General features: G+C 41.2%; 1 protein-coding gene across 1 annotated transcript in view; it reads right to left on the reverse strand.

Moving 5' to 3' along the window:
* Positions 1-22,522, reverse strand: part of TYRO3 (TYRO3 protein tyrosine kinase) — a 273,752-nt gene that overhangs the window by 39,236 nt on the left and 211,994 nt on the right. The window contains exons 15-16 of the mRNA XM_089686919.1: positions 13,437-13,558; positions 4,670-4,779 (exon numbers count right to left, since the gene is read on the reverse strand). Of these exons, the coding sequence (XP_089543045.1) occupies positions 4,670-4,779; positions 13,437-13,558 (232 nt within the window). The remainder of the gene's footprint in view (positions 1-4,669; positions 4,780-13,436; positions 13,559-22,522) is intronic.

The raw sequence follows: 22,522 nt of genomic DNA on the forward strand, positions 1-22,522 counted from the left end.
TTGCAGCAGACTAATGACATCGTCTTAGCCTAGTTAACCACCTGAGCTCCTGAGGATTTACCCCCCTTAATGACCAGGCCTCTTTTTGCTACTCGGCGCTGCACTAATTCAACTGATAATTGCGCGGTCATGCAATGCTGCACCCAAACGAAATTTACGTCCTTTTTTTCACACAAATAGAGCTTTCTTTCGGTGGTATTCGATCACCTGTGCGCTTTTTATTTTTCACACTATAAACATAAAAAGGCCAAAAATTTGAAGAAAAACAATATTTTTTACTTTCAGCTATAAAAAATATATGGTAAACTCAAAGTTGGTTATAAATTTAGGCCAAAATGTATTCTGCTACATGTTTTTGGTAAAAAAAAATCCCAATGAGTGTATATTGATTGCTTTGTGTGGTAGTTATAGCGTTTACAAACTATGGTATAAATACTGCAACTTACGCCATTTTTCTGCTATACAGCGCTGTGCGGTTTTTATTTTTTGCGCTATAAAAAAAAAGTCTGACAAATTTGAGGAAAAAAAAACAATATTTTGGACTTTTTGCTATAAAACATGTCCAGTAAAAAAAAATGCAAAAATCAAATTTAGTCAAATTTCTGCCAAAATGCATTCTGCGACATGTCTTTGCTAAAAAAAAAACCCCAATACGTGTACATTAATTGGTTTATGGGAAAGTTATAGCGTTTACAAATGGCGAGCAAGATACTGGGATTTTTAGGTTTTTTTTTATACTAATAATGGCGGCGATCAGCGGATTATGGCGGCGATCAGGGACTTATGGCAGGACTGCGGCGGACATTCTGACATTGGGTACTGACTTGGGGTCACTGACATCCCCAAAAACACTAATACAGTGATCAGTGCGAAAAAAAAAAAACTGACACTGTACTAATGGCAATAGGGAGGAAGGGGTTAACTTTATTTTGCAGGGAAGGGTTATAGGAGTGAGGGGAATGTTTTACTAGGGGGCGGGGGTGTGTACTGGGCGGGACAAGGCTGATCGAGAAAGAGAAACTGTTCTTTCTCGATCAGCTCATCCTCGAGCTGACAGGGAAATGACAGACAGCACAGCTACTGCAGCTGTGCTGTCTGTCACTGTTTGCCGGCGATCGCCGGAACATAGCCGCTAACGAGAGGCTGTGACCCAGCGACTGACATCTGCGGCGGTGATCCGCAGGACAGATAGGGCGGCGGCACGCCTCGCGCGCGCCCCCTATTTGTTTACAAAACACACGTCTTAAAACGTGGTTTTGCCTGTGAGTGCCGCACTGCCGCCGTATATGTACAGTGGCTGGGCGGCATGCGGTTAAATTAATTTGCATGAAGCTCAACGGCTGCTCTTTAAGGGCTGGTTCACACTAGATGCAGTCCAGTACTTTTTTTTCTGCATCAAAAATGCATGCACAGTGTTTTCCATGTATTCCAATGACCCTAGTTCACACCAGTGCAGTCAGTTCCAGTGCGTCCTGTGCAAAAAAAAATGCAGCATGTTCTAATTTTTTCTGTACCAGAACTGTACTGGAACACAGCAAAAGACATAAAAAATGCACTGAAACAGAATGTGGTGTGAACTGTAAGAAAAATACGCATCCAGAGAACGTTTTTTGTGAAGTGAACTGGCCCTAAAGGTAAAAGGTGGATTCTTTTTAAACTTACATTGTTGCTGTATATTGGGACGTCAGATGTCCATTCCATCAGAGCCATTTTCTTTTCAGAATCCCTAGTCCCTAGAACAGGGGTGGGCAAACTTTTTGACTTGAGGGCCGCAATGGGTTCATATATTGGACCCGGGGGCCGGACCAAGAGTAGATGAATGATGTGTATGTGTCATCCATAGTAAGTATAGTAATATTCCCCCATAGTAAGCATAGTAATTAATCCCCCATAGTAATTAATCCCCCATATAGTAATTAATCCCCCATATAGTAATTCATCCCCCATAGTAATTCATCCCCCATATAGTAATTCATCCCCCATAGTAATTCATCCCCCATATAGTAATTCGTCCCCCATATAGTAATTCGTCCCCCATATAGTAATTCGTCCCCCATATAGTAATTCGTCCCCCATAGTAATTCATCCCCCCTATAGTAATTCATCCCCCATAGTAATTCATCCCCCATATAGTAATTCATCCCCCATAGTAATTCATCCCCCATATAGTAATTCATCCCCCACATAGTAATTCATCCCCCATATTAATTCATCCCCCATATAGTAATTCATCCCCCATATAGTAAGTCCCCCATATAGTAATTCATTCCCCATATAGTAAGTCCTCCATATAGTAATTCATTCCCCATATAGTAAGTCCCCCATATAGTAATTCATTCCCCATATAGTAAGTCCTCCATATAGTAATTCATTCCCCATATAGTAAGTCCCCCATATAGTAATTCATCCCCCATATAGTAAGTCCCCCATATAGTAATTCATTCCCCATATAGTAAGTCCCCCATATAGTAATTCATTCCCCATATAGTAAGTCCCCCATATAGTAATTCATTCCCCATATAGTAAGTCCTCCATATAGTAATTAATTCCCCATATAGTAAGTCCTCCATATAGTAATTCATTCCCCATATAGTAAGTCCCCCATATAGTAATTCATCCCCCATATAGTAAGTCCCCCATATAGTAATTCATTCCCCATATAGTAAGTCCCCCATATAGTAATTCATTCCCCATATAGTAAGTCCCCCATATAGTAATTCATTCCCCATATAGTAAGTCCTCCATATAGTAATTAATTCCCCATATAGTAAGTCCCCCATATAGTAATTCATTCCCCATATAGTAAGTCCTCCATATAGTAATTCATCCCCCATATAGTAAGTCCCCCCCCTGTGTCAATTCACTTACCTTTGGTCCGCGCGTTCCTCTCGTATTCCCGCGCCGTTCTGGTCTTCAGGGAGGACTGTGAGAGGAGTTCGTCACGCTGCCCCGCCTACATCCTGACAGCTGCAGAGTCCTGACGTCCGAGAGGAGGGAGGGGGGCGGCCATCCGAGAGGGGGGGCGGCCATCCGAGAGGAGAGGAGGGGAGGGGAGAGGAGGAGAGGAGGGAGGGGAGAGGAGGAGAGGAGGGAGGGGAGCGGGCGCCCGGCACACAGGAGAGCCGCATCTAAATTTGTAAAGAGCCGCGGCTTGCCGACCACTGGCCTTGCGGGAGCCTAGCTCCGCGGGCCGGATTAAAAGGTCCGCCGGGCCGTATACGGCCCGCGGGCCGTAGTTTGCCCATTGCTGCCCTAGAACCAGTAACTAGTCACTGAGTCCCTATGCAAGAGCATAGACTATATAGGTAAGCGTGCCCTCACCAAAGCTGCTGTTGGAAACCATGGGGCCCCATACAGCCAACCTGACAGGGCCCCCATTCCCCCCAAAAAATACAGTTTACTATGCTTCAGTTATGAATAGACACAGCAAGTGATCGGTACCGATCACTTTTTGTATTCACTCAAGAAATAAAGGGGCTGACAAATGTGAAAATTACCGGACCCTTCCCCCACTCTCCATCCAGAAGCATTCTATTGTGTGCTGGCAGCTGTCAGTGGGAATGAGAGGGGGAAGCCGGCAAAACTGTGGGGGCACACAGGAAGGCTTGGGCAGCAGGTAGAAACGTATGGTGCACAGGGAGGGTGATGGGTGCAGCGAGGGAGAAATTACTAGAACCAATCCCCTGTATGGCTCTCTCTGCAGCAGCTGAAAGCCAGCGGGAGGGAAAGGAGAAGTCAGCTTTAAGCTGCTGAACAGAGCCATACAGGGGATCGATTCCAGTAATTGCCCCCCTCCCAACATGCTGATGACCCTCCCTGCCCATATTCAATTCACCCAGCTGCCTGGGCCCCCCTGCTGCCCTGGGCCCCATACAGGAGAACTGGTGGTACCTACTTATTCACGGCCCTGGCCCTCACCTCTGAAAAATAACTTACAATGGTGTATAACTTACTAATGTGTAGATCCGTTGCACAGATGAGCTCTGCTATTTGAGCTAATGATACAAATGAACCACTAGTTCACTTATAACTTATCACACAAAAGGTTTCAGAGAAGAGTTCTTAAAACAGGACATTCTACTTTGTATATACAGGGGTACACTTGTATAGCAGAGAATGACATTCACCAAATGTTTACTGCAGGTGTATCTTCCGGGGGAATGTGATTTAAATTATTGGGTCATTCACGGTTTTATAAATATGCCCCGTATAGTAATATCAGATGAGGTCCCAGGCGAAGCCATTATGAGGGGTCTCACTCTGCCTGTTGGTTTTTTAAAAATGTATTTTATATCATGAACAATTCAACAGCAGTTGCAAAGGTGGAAGGAAACAATCATAACTCCCTGATGGCAAATAAAAGAGTCAGGAATTATGGCCAGGAGACCTTGTTAAAGGAGTATCCAACATATATAGGTTGTCCAGGGATGACATGGCCCACCAGCCTCCACCAATAACAATTATCACTGTTGTGTGGACTTACACTTTAAGTTATTGGAAGCCTGAAGACTTCAGGTGGGAGGTAAAGTAGCATCAATAGACAGGTAGGCGTAGATTTGCGAAGTGATTTGTAGACAGATTTTGAACTGTAGAGTCTGTGGTGGCGCAGCAAAGAAGACCAATGCATTCAATAAAATCCAAAGCCGTGATAAATAAATGATGTACTTACATGCAATTGCGGGTGGCGAGGTCTCGGTGGATAAAATTTTTGGAACTTAGATATTCCATTCCACTACAAATGTCAATCATGAATCTTATTAATGTCTGTATAGGCAGAGTCTGTACAATGAAAACACAATAATGCAAATTAATGTGTACATTTTCTAAAGGTTTTTTTAAATAATGAATATCTACTTTTGAAGTGACTAGAACTTAAAATAAAAAATATAACCATATCTTTTACATACAATGGCAGAAAAGAACAGTAGTTGTCTGACGGCAAACACCCTCAAAAACTAAATTATGCTCTTGTCCTCTTAAAGTATAAGTTTACCTTTTGGACAAAAATATTAAATGCACATTTTTTTGCAGGTTATCTTTGCCCAAAGAAGCCTGGAAAGCATTGCACCAGCGATCAGTAGATTACTGATGCCATGCAGGTCTCCTGCAAACGTGTCAGAATATCTGCTTGCTGTACAAGCAAGCAGATTTTCTGACAGAAAGCTTCAATGAACTATCACGGCGTTCCACAGCGCCATGGTAGTTCATTGAAAACTACAAGCTCACAGTCGCTAGGGCTGTGGAAGTCCATGAATGAATGATGCGGCCATGTGGGCGGAGCCCCGCACGGCCGCGCTATTTTCAAATCTGACAGATAGTATGGGGAAACTTCTCCCCGTATTATCTGTCAGATGGAGGGGGGCGGTGGGCACGGCTGCAGCTATGCGAACATGTAACATGTTCCCAAAGGCGAACTTATCTTTTAATAACCTTGTGCTGTTTAACGCAGAGCAAAGAAACCTCCAATTGCAAAATAAAAGCTTAAAAATTTTCCTTGTTCAGATCCATTTTTAATGTGTCACTGAGCTTAGTTATTTTCCTACGACTGTGTTAAAGTCCTGTGACTAGCTAAAGTGTTACTAAACTCAAAACCGTAAAATCAGTCTGTATATGCAGTAAAGCATACTTGTTATACTCACTGTGGAACCTAAGGGGTTAATCCTCTGCATTGTGTAAAAATAATGTTTGATCTTGACTTATCTGATCCTCCCCTTCCTCCAGTGCCCCCCTCTTATCTCCTCATAAGACATATGGTGTGGAGACACTCTGCACATGCTCAGTTTGGTATGTATTGCCTAGAGAGGGTTTTTTTTTCCTTGGGAGGGTGCATGTGATCAGCAAAGGGCCAATCAGCCAGAGATCAAGGGTTCTGCATTCTCCTAAAGCAGAAAGAAAACTCCTCCTACAAGTTTTAACCAGTGCTCTACTGAACGTTGACAGAAGTCAAAAGACTGCTCTAACTGCTGAAAAGGTACTTAGCAGTTTATATTTACTAAATTGATTGAATTTCCATGTTCTGTGTACTGTGGGAGACCAGATAGAGTGAATGCAGGGTCCTGGGTTTAGTAATACTTTAAATGCCTAGTTTGCATGACCTATTTTAGGTGACAGAGAATACATTATGGGTTTATTGTTAAAAAATTTGCTATGCGAATGTCTCAAGCATTTGCACAGCAAACCCTGCAATTTGCCTATTATGTCTATTACTATAGCTTGGTAGCTCCACTTAGTGGCCATAATGCAACATTTTTCTGAAATACTTCAATCTTGATTATACCACATTATGGCCACTAGATGGAGTTGATTATCATAGGAAATAAATGCATTCTGCAAATTAAAGGATTTGTTTGCAACAATTGTGCCAATTCTTTAGACAGAAATGTTTTTTATAAACAGACCCCACAGTGTTTTCAACAAATTTTACATTTATGTGCAAACGAGATCGCCTTGAATTAAACAGTGTTATCAATGTGTGTTTAACCTTGTTTCTATGTATAATTTGTAATCACAGATATACATGGGGGCCAACATATTTGCTCATTACATGCGCATGGTCTGCTTTTCAGTATGACACTATGGTTGTGCCTTGAGCTGGGTATACACTAGAAGAATTTCGAGAGAAAATTCTTAGGAATATTTATATAAAAATTCTGAGAACATTCAAACGTCATTCCAAAGTAGTTCAAGATTTGGTTTGCTTTTAACATTCAATTGTGGAATGAGTGGACTTTACCCAATGAAAACTACATACACTGGTAAAAATTTGTACATTGCAGAACAATTTTCGTGCTCCTTTGAATTTCCCTTTTCACTGTAGTTGAAAGATCACTGAAGTGATCCCACTAATAACACTGTTCAACAAGTTTTTATTTTTTGCCAGTTTTGGAAACAAAAGGATCCATTTCTTAATGAATTTCACATTCTGAGTTCAAATATAACAATGAAATTTGTCAATTGGCTCTAGTTTTTCTGTAAACGGAAAGTTTTCTACTATAGGCGTAATGACTACATAATGCACAACAATTATATAGATAGATGTCTTTCCACAAATATAAAGCAAGTGATATTGACTACATAACAAAGCCTAAATGGCATAATATATTGCATAGGATTACCAAGAAAAATTATAGCCATAAGCTAAGTTGAATCATTTTAATACTTAGGATTCTCACTAGTTTTGTCTTCAGTTTGTGTCGGTTTTGCTTCTCTTGGCTTTTCTCTTGTATTCGAGGAAAGGGCTATCTCTTACAACTGCACGTGACTACACGCTTCAGGTTCTTCCTCACTTGACTCAACCACGAAGGATTCTGGTGCTTTAGGAATTGGTAGCCCCTCTCCATGAGGAACTGGACGTATTGCGGATGGAATATTTGGATAGTGCACAGATAACTTTTTTTTCTTATTTAGCCCTTTTACAATTGGAGGCACCATACAAAAGTAACAATTACTAACATGATCTGTTGGCTCTCTCCAAATCATTGGCACAGCGAAAGGCATAGATGCCTTTTTTCCATTCAACCATTGCTCCAGTGCCGTCCCACAAGAATTGCAGCATATATGTGGTGCCCAGCTCTTGTCCTGGTCTCCTATCTTGCAGCCAAAATACAAGTTGTAGGCTTTCTTAATCATTCCTGTTATCCTCCTTTTTTGTGAGATAAAAGTTATTTCACCGCAGATATAGCAGAAATTATCTGCTTTATTCACACAAGTTCGAGGCATTACTGAGTAGCCTATATAAGCATAAAACGAAATGTAAAGACGCTGTCGAACTACAATCAGCTACAGATACTGCAGCTTTTATACAGTGAAGTGATGCAATTAAAGGCTAATATTGCATCATCTCAGTATACATGCAATTTTCTATTGGTCACCAGTATCAATTGCGCAATATGCAGCTGAAGTTGCATCATAATTTTGAATGGCTTACGTCATTAGATGGGTGAATATATCATGGAAACTAGAGCCAATCAACATTTTTTAGGGTCATTTTCGTTTTCAGCACCCCAAAATTATGTAAGATTAGCTAATTTTATGCCCAAAACTTTTTACCTGTTGAACAGTGTAATTAGAAAAATGGACAAATGTTCTTACAATGAAAAACACTGAACTGAATTATACTAGTTTGTAGCCAGCTTTATGGCTTCTTCCAAGCATGCAAGTCTATAAGTCAGCGGATTCGCTAAAAGCAATGTACTTCCTATGCAGCTGATATCTTATCTCAACAGTTGTTAGGCCCCTTTCACACGATCGGCCTGTCTGTTTTTCAATCAGACCCAATTGGATGCCCATAGAAGGCAGTGAGCTTTGTCTGTGTCTTATACAGAGTGGAGACGGAGCAGTCATCTGCTTGCTCAGCGGGCAGATCCCCCGCTGAGCAAGCGAATCCCCTGAAGGGCCTGCCCTTTTTGAAAGGGGCCTTAAAGGCTTCAAAGGTAGGGTAGCACAGTGGCTAAATGGTTAGCACTTCTGCCTGGCAGTACTAGGGTCGTTGGTTCGAATCCCAGCCACGGCACCACCTGCCTGGAGTTTGCATGTTCTCCCTGTGTCCGCGTGGGTTTCCTCCGGGTACTCCGGTTTCCTCCAAAGACAGGCTGGTAGGTTAATTGGATCCTGTCTAAATTGGCCTTAATATGTGTATGTATGAATGTAAGTTAGGGACCTTAGATTGTACACCCCTTGAGGGTTAGGGACTGATGTGAATGTACAATATATATATAAAGCGCTGCGTAAATTGACGGCGCTATATAAGTACCTGAAATAAATAAATGAATACAAGCTGAATGTTTGTTGTTAGTAGCTAATCTACAAAATGCTATATTTAATACAATCATAAAAATACAGAAGAGGAATCAAGTAAAAATATAATTGTTGCAATTATAGCTCAATATACATTACACTATTTGACAACAGTTTCCTCAGGGATTGTGACTACAACCTCTCCAATCAGTGCAACAAACTGAGACTCCAGATCAATGACAGTGTGTGCAACTGCCTTCATGTACTACTCCAAGATGTGTACATGTCCCCAGCAGGCACATTTACTTCATATTCTGCTTGTCAGATACACCTCTCTCTCATTGGAGACTTTATAACGTTTGTTAAACCTCCAAGGTTTAAAACAGTTGATAGACAAAGAACACTTTTCATCTCCTAAATAAAAATTTCAAGTTAAATTATCTTTTGTAGAAAAAAACGTGTCTAAATCTGCCAACTAACACAGAATTAGTGCGACTGCAAACAAGCCTGAAGCAACAGAGAAGGATCCATGCAGAGCCTGTAAATGAGTCCTCCACCACCACAAATAACCTGGCCAATTTACAAGTCAAGTCTGCGTTCTCTATTTGGCTGAGAGTGACACAGCTCACAGTTCCAGCCCTGGAGAAGTCAAAACCGAATGTTATGCTGGGTAAGGTTAGATCATTCGTCCATCTAGAGCAGACTTTCTCAATCATTTTACCCCAGAGGAACCCTTGAAATAATTTTCAGGTCTCAGGGAACCCCTGGTAAGATAAGACTATCGAAGGTCATTGGGAAAATGTCCCTTACATTAGTGGTGGAAAGAACAACCTCCTTACAGGGCTGGCCAGAATAACACCCTAACAGTAATGTCGCTGGCTGTACCAAGTGGTGTTGGACCTGGAACTATGCAGGCACCATTAGATGGGAGATCAGTTAGCCACAGCTCAAGGAACCCCTAGCTATCCCTGGAAGAACCTCTAGGTTCCACAGAACCTTGCCTGAGAATGGCTGATCTAGAGCCTAATGGAGGACATTCTATATTTCACGAGCAGTTACTTCCGGTAAGCTGTAAGAGCAATCAGGGCCATGATAGACTAACTACACACACCCTAGCAATCTCTTAACATCTCACTGATGATAGTGGATATGTCAACAGCACATAAGGTTACTGTGGACTTAGGAGTGTCTTTGACTTTCCTATGTTCATTGATAGCACAATGCTTCTTTTGAGTTTTCTTGTTCTTGTATGCACTATATATTAATAGCCATAAATATTACGGCTACCTGCATGCACCTGAATATACTATCAAGTATAAACAAGTATTCTAAAAAATTATATCAAGTATAAACAAGTATTCTAAAAAATGATCACATGATAATTGGATTATTTACATCAGGGCTTAAAATTTCAAGTCCTGAGCTACTAGCCAGCCCTTAAAAGCTGTTTGCCACCAGTTGCCCCACCCATTCCCTACCCTAATTCTGCCCCTAAACACGCCTTCATAAATTATCTCATGAAATGACACTGTTAAATGTTACCCACATTACATCAGGGTCCCCAGAGTCCCCCCACATTATATCAGGGTCCCCAGAGTCCCCCCACATTATATCAGGGTCCCAAAAGTCCCCCCATATTACATCAGGGCCTCCAATGTCCCCCTAAGCACTACATCATACTTTGACCATGCGCCGCATACAACATAATCCCTCACTCACCAAACAATAAGCATATCCTACCTTCTATCTAACCCAGCAGTACCTCAAATGCCCCATCCTCTACCACCCATAATAACCACATCATCCTGAACCTGACCAAACCAGCCATACATGTATGCTTAAAACACACACATACAGACACATGCACACACTCACAGAAACATGTACACACATGTACATACACACACAAACGTATACACACACACGTGCATACAAACACACACACAAATATACACACACACACACACACACATGTACATACACACACACGTACATACACAAACACATACATACACACACCCCTATAGAAAGTTGCAGTTCAGTACTTCGTTTCCTTCACTCACAGAGTCGGGTACTGCACTCTAGGGGGAGGCAGAGAGCACAGCATGCACTCCTTCATTTGCTTACACTTTGCTCAACTATTGAGCAGTCTGACGGCTCCTAGTGCGAGTGACGGAGCCAGCCCTGAGTTTCGAGCCTGCTCAGCAAGACGGCCCTGGGGGACACATTTACCCCCACCATAATTTGCACTCGCCAATGCGAAGAGGCGAGTGGAAATTTCAAGGCCTGATTTACATCATGCATGACTTTGATTTATAGATCTATGAATAAAAAAGATTTGTTCCTTATCCATGTTCTAGCTGCTGCAGCTCTCCCCCTGCTCCCCTTCCTCTGTGACAGTGAGCCAGGAATCTTCTCCTTGCACCCGCTGTCATAATTTGAAAAGAGCGTGGCTGCGCAGGGCTTTGCTCACACGCCCATGTCATTCATTCATGGAGTTCTGTGAATGAATAGACAGCCTGTAGTTCTCAATGAACTATGAGGGTGCTGGTGAGCATCCCCGAAGTTCATTGACTCTTCCTGAACTAACTGCCTGCCGGTATCGAAGGTATGGGCAGCCAGCTACACTGACAGTCTGCAGGAGCCTGTCACTGCACCAGTGATCTGCTGATTGCGAGTGCAATGCTTTACAGGCTCCTAAGAAAAAACAAAATTGTAAATGCACATTTTTGTACCTGCAAAAAAATGTGTTTTTATTATTTTTTTCTATTACAAAAGTATTATTGACAGTTGGCACTTTACACAGAGCTGTTTGTCAAATAACAAAAACTGAAATCCATTAAAGTCAGGAGGACTGGAGTCTATGAGACCATGATAAGTAACAAGTCAGAGAAATTACATGTCAGCTTTACATATCAAATATGTCCAACAGCTGTCTAAACCATGAGCGGCCATAGGGCCATGCTAGTGTGACGCTAAATCACATAAAATAAAAGTAAAAAGGAGCCGGTTTAAGAAGAAATCAGTAAAGAATATAGGTCGGGTAGGAACCAAGGGAGGGGAAGGTAAGTCTCAGGAGTCCATGTACCAAGTGGTGTTAGACTGTTAAAAAAAAGATGATCAAATTGGAAAGGATGGGCATGTGCTATTCAAGGCTGCCAAACCCAAAGAAACTTAACATGGGTATCGGACATAATAGCCGTTAATTTTTCCGTTAACTATAATATTATTCATATAATGTTTTACTGCTTCGAAGCAAACAGCAGGCATTTTCCAAGCCGCAGCTATGGAAAGCTTAGTTGCCATAAATGCTAACTGACGCTCTAAGTGAAACAACGCCTCTATAGGTTTAAAAAAGAAGTGCCTCCCTGGAGTTTTCTTGATATCTGAATTCAATATCATATGTAGGAGGGCATAGACCCAGACCCATAGTCTGCTCACTTTCAGGCAAAACCACCAGATATGTGCCATTGTCCCAGGCTGGGGACAACCTCGAAAGCAAGCTGAGTGGAAGTTAGGAACAAACCGGGCTAGACAAACTGGCATGTAGTACCATCGGTAAAGAATTTTGTAAGCATTAAAGAGTGGTAAAATTTTTGTTTTAAAGAGTGCCAGAGTCAGATCTGCCAGTCCTCCGGAGTCAACGTCACAATCCAACTCACTTCTCCATTGCCGCTGCAAAGATCATAGTAGGGGGTCTCTTATTAAAAAATGTGATTGAAGAATAGATCAGCGAGATTAAACCAGCAGAATACAGTCATGCCCTGCAGAGACCTTTGAATAACATCAGGGTATAAAGTAGGGAATCTTTCTTTGAGGTTTTTTTTTTTTTTGCTGTAGGGGCACAAACAGTAACAGTAACTATTCAAAACTATAGCTTTAGATGTACACTGCTTTAAGATAAATTTAAGTTGGATTTTAAACATAATATGTTAATGACCAAATTACATATAAACATAATCATATTTCAATACATATTAAATAATTTAAAATAATCTCTTTCAACAGTAAGAAATGTATATGTGGTTCTAAAAAAAGGTTCAGTTTGTATGAAATGTCCATATTATTCGCATACAGGGTGGTCTCTCCTTCGTTCTGAACCACTAACTCATTTGGATTGCCTTGGCACCCTGTTGCAATCAGAGTTCAAAGTTCAGACATGACAAACAATTTTTATTTAAAAGAACAAGTCAGAAATAAGGCTAATCAAGTCTCTTTATGTTCAATCAAATTATCAAAGATATTAAGTGGACTCTAGGCCCAGGGAGTTGGAGGGATTAAGTGTCTTCTAAAATTTGACAGCTGCTGCACTGCCAAATCTTATGTTGAGTGTGCACACAGAGCCCCATGTTAAGAAGAATGTAAACTACAAAGCTCTGAGTTTAACACTGATATACTAACTTAGGAGCTGGAAGACGAGTGTGATATCAGCATTCAAAGTTTAGACAGCTGACAGGGTAGCAACTGTCAGACTTCCAGGGGTCTTACTTCAGTTATATCTAAAGACTATCAAATCCTTGCATAAACTCAACTGTAACAGATTTTTGTTAAGACTTATATGGCATACAACCATGTTTAAACAGCTTTTTTAGTTTATGGCATTGAACAATATTGGTAAATCAACATAAGCCAAGGCTCAGTGGCCAACTTGGCAACTGAAACACATAAAATATCAAAGCTAAACCTTCTGACAAACTTACAATGGGTTCTTCTCCAATGCGGGACATCAACAGGAAGGTGTGGAGATCTCCATGCTTCATGAATGGTAGGATGACCATTGGAACTGGCAGCCTTCCCTTGGTACGACTTCTCAAACTCACTCCTGTGGATGATATGTGCAGAATTATTACTTTGGGTACTGTAAAATCAACTATTGTACAAGTGACTAGTCTGCATAGCATACTGTATATAGAGGTCTACAAACACAGGCAATCTCAACATTGAGGCCTGCAGCAAATAACTAACTGAATATTCACGGCTTTGTCCTGCAACTTGAGTTGAACTGATTGTAGCATTTTTATTATCTGCAAAACTCTACTGCTACCCAAATGAGCCATCATGCAGCCAGACCAGGTTTTATGTGTGTGCGCCAGGCATTTCTCTTTTATGGCAGGTCTATGAACTTCCACTGGTAGATAGTTTTACTACTGCACCTTTTATTGTATTTGCTTGCATTTACAAACCTCAGTTTTATAGTAAAAAACACCATCTGCCTTGAGGTTCTTGAGAAAAGGGGGGTTTCTACACCCCCAAAACCTTGGGTTCTTCCTCTCTCCTTTCACCAGGGTCTGGCTCTGCTGACCTTCTCATCATTTAATTCTGCATACCATATCTATGAATATTATCTGGTATACAGTATGACTAACTGGTGCTCACTTTACCTTTGTACATGCATGTATTCATTTTGGGTATGTAGATTGGAATTGTAGCAAATATTTTTGCTGTATTATGCTTGATGTGATATGAAATATTTGGATATTTGTACCTATTGTATAGTTATGCTTATAAGCCGAACACAACATTATTTATTCATTTTAGGCATAAAGGGTAGCAGACAACTCCAAGAAAAAAAGAGCCATTGGTCCAACCAATGGTACACAAAAAGGCAAAGCAATAAGGCCTTTTCAGGTCTGGCTAGTTTTGAACCTCAGGGTATGGAGCAAATCATAAAATCAAAAAGTCTATGGAAGCTGCAACCCAGTATGTATCTAAGACAGAAGTTAGGATAAGGACACAAACAGGGCAGGTAGGGGAAATAACATCAGGGAGATGGGGCTTTGGGGTACAGGTATAAGGATAAAAGGGAATTGGAGAAGGGGTGTGGGTTAGGTAGAGTCGGGGGGGAAAGGTAAAGAAAGGAAAGGGTCCGACACAGACTAGAAATCAAGGAGAATGGGGAGAGCAGACGTTATTTTGAATCTCCAAATAGCATGGCCTTACTTTTCATATATTATCCAGTATAAAAAGTTTTTACATTTGCCAAACTTTGCCTCATTTCAGCTCTACAAAGTGCATCCAGTGGCGATTACCGCAGGTAGTCGGCGTCCCTGCGGACAGACACAGACAACTGCAGCTGCCGGCCTGTCTTTGAAATGTACAGGGCTGGGCGGTCACAGCTAGCTGCTCATAGCTGGCTGAAACAGCTGCAAGAATAAGATTCCTGCCGCTGTCATTGACACTGGTGCTGGTCACCCATGGAAATGTAGCCTATCACTGCTATCTCCCCAGACTGACAATGCTACTGTCCAAAGGTGTCTGTTTTACTACTTCATTCATTCAGTATGTAGACACTCTAATACAGGAGGTGTGTTAATGGCTGATCACCAGGTGAAATAAAGGGAAAAAAAAGAAAAAATAGAAAATTAGCACAGCCACAACACATCTAAGCATTGATAAGCTGCAATATATTACATTTTTGTTTCAGGGTTTAATTCCACCTTAAGACAGTTTCATTTAGTGTATAAGTAACAGCTTTAAAACACTATACAATTGACTTAAATGCTGTTCTTTCCCATTTGATCACATTCAGCCAAGGATATATTATGTAACAGGGGTGATTAGTGAACCAATGTTATCTCAGAGCTCATGTGACAACCATTAAAGCAAACTGAACTTTCACGGCATTGAGTGACACATTAAGATTAGTTATGCATGACAAATGATAAACATTTCCACTTAAAGCAGAAAATTTGTCAGACCAAAAAAAAAAAAAAAAAGATTAGCATGAAGGCGGAAGAAGGAGGAAATATCAAAATATCATAGCAAGTTGGTCACTTTGTAAGTCAACCTAATTTATCATAATAATATACACAGCAGATAGGACTGATGGTCAGTTTAAGGAATAAACAAGTCTATAAATCATCTAATCAGAGTATAAATAACCAGAACAGAATGAGTCATTGAATGGGTCTATAATATTAAAAGAAAAAAGGAAAGTCTATGTTACAGGTGAGGGTTAGCAAGAGATAAAATGTTCAACAGGATTGTATTGGGGTATTATACTTGTATAAGCAAACCAGAATGTTTACAGCCCAAGCTCCACCCCCTATGTCATGCACATTCGATAATTGTTTCCTAAAGTATAAATGATCGAGCATGACGTGTACTCTAAAGTCCCAACTACATTTACCTGTGCACCCAAGAGAAATGGTTACAAGCTTCTTTAGGCTCCGTTCACACATGGATGTTTTGAATAGCGGGCAGAATCACGGAGATTCTGTCTGCGATTTCAAAATGCTCTGCTAAAATGACAAATTGCAGAACCGCATGTTCAGGTGTCATTCATTTTAATGGCACCTGAAAACGTAGTGCGGTTCTGTCACCATTGTTGCGTGATAAATCGTGCTTCAATCACAGCAAAGCGTGTCGCCCAATGCAGTCTGCCGTGATTGCAGCATAATTTATCGCACAACCATTGCAGCAGAACTGCACCGCGATTTCAGGTGCCATTAAAATGAATGGCACGTGAACATGTGGTTATGCGATTTGCCATTTTAGCAGAGCATTTTGAATCGCGGCAATTTTGCAAACGATTCAAAACTCCATAGTGTGAATGGGGCCTACAAGCAGAAGTAAATTCTCTCAATCAGCATCAACTATTTTTTCAACCTTATATGCAGAGGGTGCAGCGATGGGGATCATAAATAATGCATAAAACAAACATCAATGAATAAAGTGCTGGAATGCTTAAAACCAGTGTCTCAATGTGCACAATTAATGTAGTATATAACATACTATGGTGCAAAATACAATAAAGTGCAACAGATATAGTCCACACATAAGTTACTGTGTCGTGACTAATCGATAATGGTTGTGAGTGCCCAGTCCACAATATCCCAGTGGGTTGAGTGCTGAGAGAATCGCAGAGATCTCTATAGTAAATTCAAAAGGTGGTGATATCCAAACCTATAATAGACTGCGCACTCACCAGATACACAATCAATATGTGCATGTAAGAGATAACCCCTCTTAAGGTTTTAGATCCAGGATTCCCTCTGGAGTGTGGTCTGGTCCGTTCCCGTACTCTGCTCACTCATTTATTAAGCATGGCTCTGTCCTCCTTAAACATGACTCTGTGGGTGGTAGGAAGCTCACAAGGAGCCCCAGAAAGAAAGGAGGCCCAATAGCGTGATACTGCTTAACAATATTGGTTTATTCCATCCAGCAAGCATAAGAGTAAAATAATTACTGAACAGATAATCCAAAGGAAGACGGCCGCCAGGACCCACGTGGTGCCGGCGGCGGTGTGACGTCTTTGCACTGTAGCTCCTCCCTGACGCGTTTTGTGCACCTGCACGTATTCATATTTTTTCAACCTATTGGTGCTGGCATTAGTAAATAATGGAGGTTCTGGTTCTCTTATTTTCCTACAGGTTTAGCACAGTATCCTGTTTGGGGAGGGCCAATTCACTTAGCACCCCCCCAAAAAGAACATTTATTAAACATTCTGTGACTCTTCATGGGCATTTTTTTCCTTCATGTGGAGGAGGGGAAGAGGAGCTTTCTCATCTATGCACACCCTCCTGCCTGAATTCATGAGCTAGGGGCAGATTGATTCCAGGAAGTAAATGCTACATGATTCATCTGCCCTTACTCAAGATGACCTTGGCTAGAAACGCTAGGGGGTGTTTTTCAAAGCTATTTCTCAATAAAAGAGGCATGGAGACATGGATGGATGGGTGAGATTGCTTTGAATAGTAAAAAACGAACTAAATAATGTTTTCAGTTTGTGGTGCTAAGATACAGTTAAGTTCCCTTTTTAATATAGTGAGTCTTCTCTTTCTTCTCAGTACCCACTGAACACACTTAATCCCTTTTGTGCATTTGCTGACTTTTAACATCATGATGTGGGCAGACGTGGAAAACCAAGTAAAAATGATTAGTTTGTAGATGTTTAAGCTTGGAATTCTCTTTACCTTGCTGCCCTAGGCACTGACCTGTGAGTGCCATTATGGTATAAACAGTCCGGGCCCCTGAGCTACATTCATCAATGCTTGTACGCCGTGTCTATACTGACTACTCAACTGTGGTAATTGGCCAATATGTCTAAACTGACTACTCAACCGAGGCAAATGGTTAATATCAATATACTGCAGATTTTTATTCATGAAAGGAAACCACCACGTGGCTGAAGTGCAGAAATGGTGACCCTGCAATTGCTGCATCTTTTACTTAAATCCACTGTTACTGCATACATTAAAGGGTAAGGAAGCTTTTAAGCATAGTTTTCTAAAACTTTATTTGCCCTCCCATTTTTAGCAGCCATTACTAAGTTGGGAGGGATCAAGTCAGCTTTGTTGCACCATGCACATTCCCTAATGTGACACCCACCTAATCAGAACCCTGCAATTATCAGTTTTTGGATTAAACTTGTAAGATTTTACATTGTGGGACTGAAGCACCCAGAGGAAGCCATCAATCACATATATGCTTCATAAAGCCAGTGTCTCTGGCGGAAACTAAACTCAGAACATAAGACCACAGCGCTAACTACTAAGCCATCATTCTAAAAGGGCCCCTTCACACTATGTGCATTGACCGGCGTTTTTCCGCACTGGATAAGGGCATAGAAATTGTTGCCCCATTCACACCACAACACTGGTGTGATGTGATGTGCAGAAAAATGAAGACATTCTGGAAAACATTGCATGTCACTTTAATGGTAATGCATACTGAGTCCTCACAAAGCTGTGTGAAAGGGCAAGGATACCATATTGTTCAGAATTCAGCCATTACCGTTTGTAACACAAGTTGGTGAATAGCAGCAGTGGCCCCATTTTCTTCATCCCCCCAGGAAGCATCTAATGCAATACACAACTGTTAACTGATGCCAGAACCTTCTTATCAGATCAGGACAGATGCAGACCCTCTCATGCCTATTAGCCAATTCCACACTTCAGTGGAAACCCTAATAAAAACATCTGACTTGCCTGCTTGAGTGACTGGAGTAATACCTGTAGCTCTCCCCCTATCATAAATATTGTACATTCCTGATAGCTTGGTTTGCAGCCAAGGCTCTAAAACTTCAGTATATGTCATAATCCATGAAATAATAATAGCACAGCCAGAACAAGGATATTTTTACCTTCCACAGTTAATTTTAAAAGTCCAAACATCCCTATATTAGACAATATGGGGAACCGCTGGCACATCTTATCCCTCCTAGGTAAAGTAGACATCTGGGACCTATCATATTTATACGCATTTCGAAGCTTATTTCATGCTGGACGATAATATGCATGGTAGCAGACTGTAACCTGTAGGTATTCAGAGATAATAATACTTATAGAAAACTGTACCTGGGATACAGCAATAAACACAGTAACATTCCAGGGCCACTCCTCAGCCTCTTAATTGGTCAGATGGTCTCTGTCAACACCCCCTTGATACCAAAGAAAAGTGGACTGCAAACACATTGGTCAGATCTCTTGTACCATCAAATGATAGAAGACATGTCAAGTTATGAGAGCTGATATATCACCTTGCTCATTGACTGACGCCTGCTGAAAACAGGACTTGCAGGTAATTTTTAATTTTCAACCCCTTTTTATTTTTTCTGTTGCATTATTGTCTCTTTGTTTATTTGTGATATCCTTTTCTGTAAATATTTTTTGCACCATTTTTTACCCTTTCATTACTAAACCATATTTTGAAAAGAGTTAAAGCGGTCTCTAAATAACCTAATGCAAACTTAAAGAATCCCCGTCTCTTGAAGAGCGCTATTACATGATAAATCTCTGAATACACTTGTCTGTGGGGACAGTGTGTGTACAGACATCTATTTTAAAATTGGAAATGTTATTGCTAGTCTTGTGAAATTTTCCTGTATTTTGTTAATAGCAAGTAGTGGCACTTTAAAGGGTTAATTGCTTAGTTAACTTAACCCAGTGACAATCGCTGTCAGGCTGCTGGCACCTAGATTGTGGTCCTGCAAGCTGGAGAATCTTTGTGCAGGGTGAGGCTGAGTGTGTAATTGTTGCGTATCAGCAAAACACTGCATTTTACCATGCGGGCTAGTGAGAACCAGACCACAGACTACATACGGTACAGATTTTTACAATGCTTCAGATACTGGAAAAATGCATTTGGTATTTTCTGCATTTAAACAAATTCACACTGTGTGAATTTTATATACTTTATAGTACATTTCCAAATGCATATAAATGTAATGATTTTAAATTGTTTAATGCAGAATGTGTGTTCATGTGCATTCAGTTTAACTGCTTTAAAAAAATAGAAATCTGTGTATCCAGGGTGTCTAAACGTATGTAAACACAGGAGAGCTTGATCTGGGGAATATGATTGTGTGTTCAAATAAAAGAATGCAAGAAGCCCATGTGAATGAAGGATCATACTCCAGGGCAGTTACTTGCTTTTTATTTTGTTCTCTCATCGTTGAATTGTATACCAGTATCAAGCATTTCCTCTTCCATGTATCAATATTTTTATACAAGACCCATCGGGAAACTAACCTCCAAGCAAATTAAAAGTGTAGAGCTCTGAGTTTGATAACACAAGCAGCAACATTCTGGCATGTGAAATTATCTGTGAAAACATCATTAGAACATTAAAGTGTAATCCCTAAAGGATGTAATAGGGCATCTGCTCATTTAATAACATTTGTTATCAGTCTAGAAAAAAGCCTGTCTGGTTTCCAGGCAAACGTTTTTGGTCTTGGGTAAAGTGGGGAAGAGTTAAAACTTCAGCCAGTTTTTTATTAGCCTCCCCACTAGGGAGGTTTCCACTCCATCTCTTGTCCCTGTGACACCACGGCATAAAAGGGAAGCAACAGGACAGGATGGCACAGATGACCAAAAAAAAAAAAAAAGTACAAAGGGTTATAACTTTTCTCTACTGTGCTGCTGTTTCTGTCCCCATGGTCAGGCCTCCATGCCTAGGGCCTGTAGGCACACAAACCTCAACTCCCAAAGCAATCTCCCCCCCACCTCCTTTACTAGCATCATGTCTTTTACAAGGAAAAAAAACTATATCTTTGCCTTTTCTGCCTATTGACACAGGCCTAATGTGACTAATGGAAAACTTGGCTTTGTATTGACACCACTGGAGAGATTTAACTTCTTGCCCCTCTTACTTCCTGTTAACCAATGAAAGAAGTGAAGATGAATCTCCTCAATGGGAATACACACAAAAAAACCCCAACAGAGGTTCTAAACTTTTCCCAAGAAAAGAATCAAAATATATGGCCATTGCTGGGCTTAAAAAAAAAAAAATAAAGGGAGGAATGTGACTAGCTGATGTAGGCAACGCAGTCTCTTCCAGACACGCATATCTGTCAATTTTGTAAGCTGAAGCTAAGATAAGGAGCATTCCACTGTAAATTAAAATTTGGCATATGTCTCATCCATCCTTATATTGGCTGGTAAAAGACTCTTAAGAAGACAGTCAATCAATGATACATACTCAATAACTTTAAGTACAAGGAGGAACGTGCCAAGACAGCTGTATAAAGTCTAGAAAAGATTTTTACTGAAAGCTGCCTTTAGTAACATGCCATTGCAGTTGGGGCCTTCAAAGGCCCCTTAATTAGTGCTATACAATATTACATTCAGAGTACAATATAGTTACATAATCTGGCTGAAAAAAGACAAAAGTCTATCCAGTTCAACCATAAAGTTATAATCCTATACCCACAGTTGATCCAGAGGAAGGCAAAAAAACCAGCAAAGCATGATCCAATTTGCTCCAGCCAATGATGTCACTGGTTAAAAAGGAGGACTTTGTGTATCCTTCTTTGCCCCTCTCCTAACCCTTTCTGTCAACACAGCATTCATGTTAGCAGACAAATGGAGAGAAACTGAGGGAGAAGAGAAATGCCAGAATATTTTTTAGTACTTGGTGTCATTCTGGACTCCAACCTATCCTTCCAGCCCCAAGTCCAATCTTTAACAAACTCATGCAGACTCCACCTCCACAACATCGCCAAAATCCGCACGTTCCTAACCCCAGAAACCACTAAACAGCTCATCCACTCCCTCATCATATCACGACTCGACTACTGCAACTCCCTCCTCACTGGCCTGCCTCGCCGCTGGCTATCCCCGCTTCAGTCGATCCTGAATACGGCTGCCAGATTCATTCACCTTTCCAACCGCTCCGTTTCCTACACCCCCCTCTGCCAATCCCTCCACTGGCTTCCAATTTCGCAACGGATCAAATTCAAAATCCTAACACTGACGTACAAAGCTGTCCACCATACTGCCCCGAACTACATCACTGACCTAATATCCAAGTACCGCCCAGCACGCACACTCCGCTCCTCACAAGACCTCCTTCTCTCTAGTTCCCTGGTCTCCTCCTCCCATGCCCGCCTCCAGGACTTCTCCAGGGTGTCACCCGTCCTCTGGAACTCCCTGCCCCAACCCATCAGATTATCACCTACTCTCCTCTCCTTTAGGCACACCCTGAAAACCCATCTCTTCAGGGAAGCCTATCCCACCCCCTGCTAACTTGCCGACCTCCTCCACTCTTCCTACCACTCCATCCCCCACAGCTATCTCCTCCTGTGCCACCATCCCCTCCCTCCTAGATTGTAAGCTCGAAAGAGCAGGGCCCTCAATCCCCTCATGTTTTGCATTGTATTGGTATTGTTCTGTCACATGTTCTGTCCTCCTTTGTAATGTACAGCGCTGAGCGAACTATTGGCGCTTTATAAATACTGTATAATAATAATAGTACCAGTGTGCAAAGGTGGAGGAAAAAAATCACTCCTAATTGTTGGGTGGCCCATGTGTGTAGATGCTGCTGTGATATGTTTTGTGATGTGTTT

The sequence above is a fragment of the Staurois parvus genome, unplaced genomic scaffold (assembly GCF_062004578.1).
Source record: "Staurois parvus isolate SC_StPar_1 unplaced genomic scaffold, SC_StPar_1.0 ptg000414l, whole genome shotgun sequence".
In the NCBI taxonomy this organism is placed as follows: Eukaryota; Metazoa; Chordata; class Amphibia; order Anura; family Ranidae; genus Staurois; species Staurois parvus.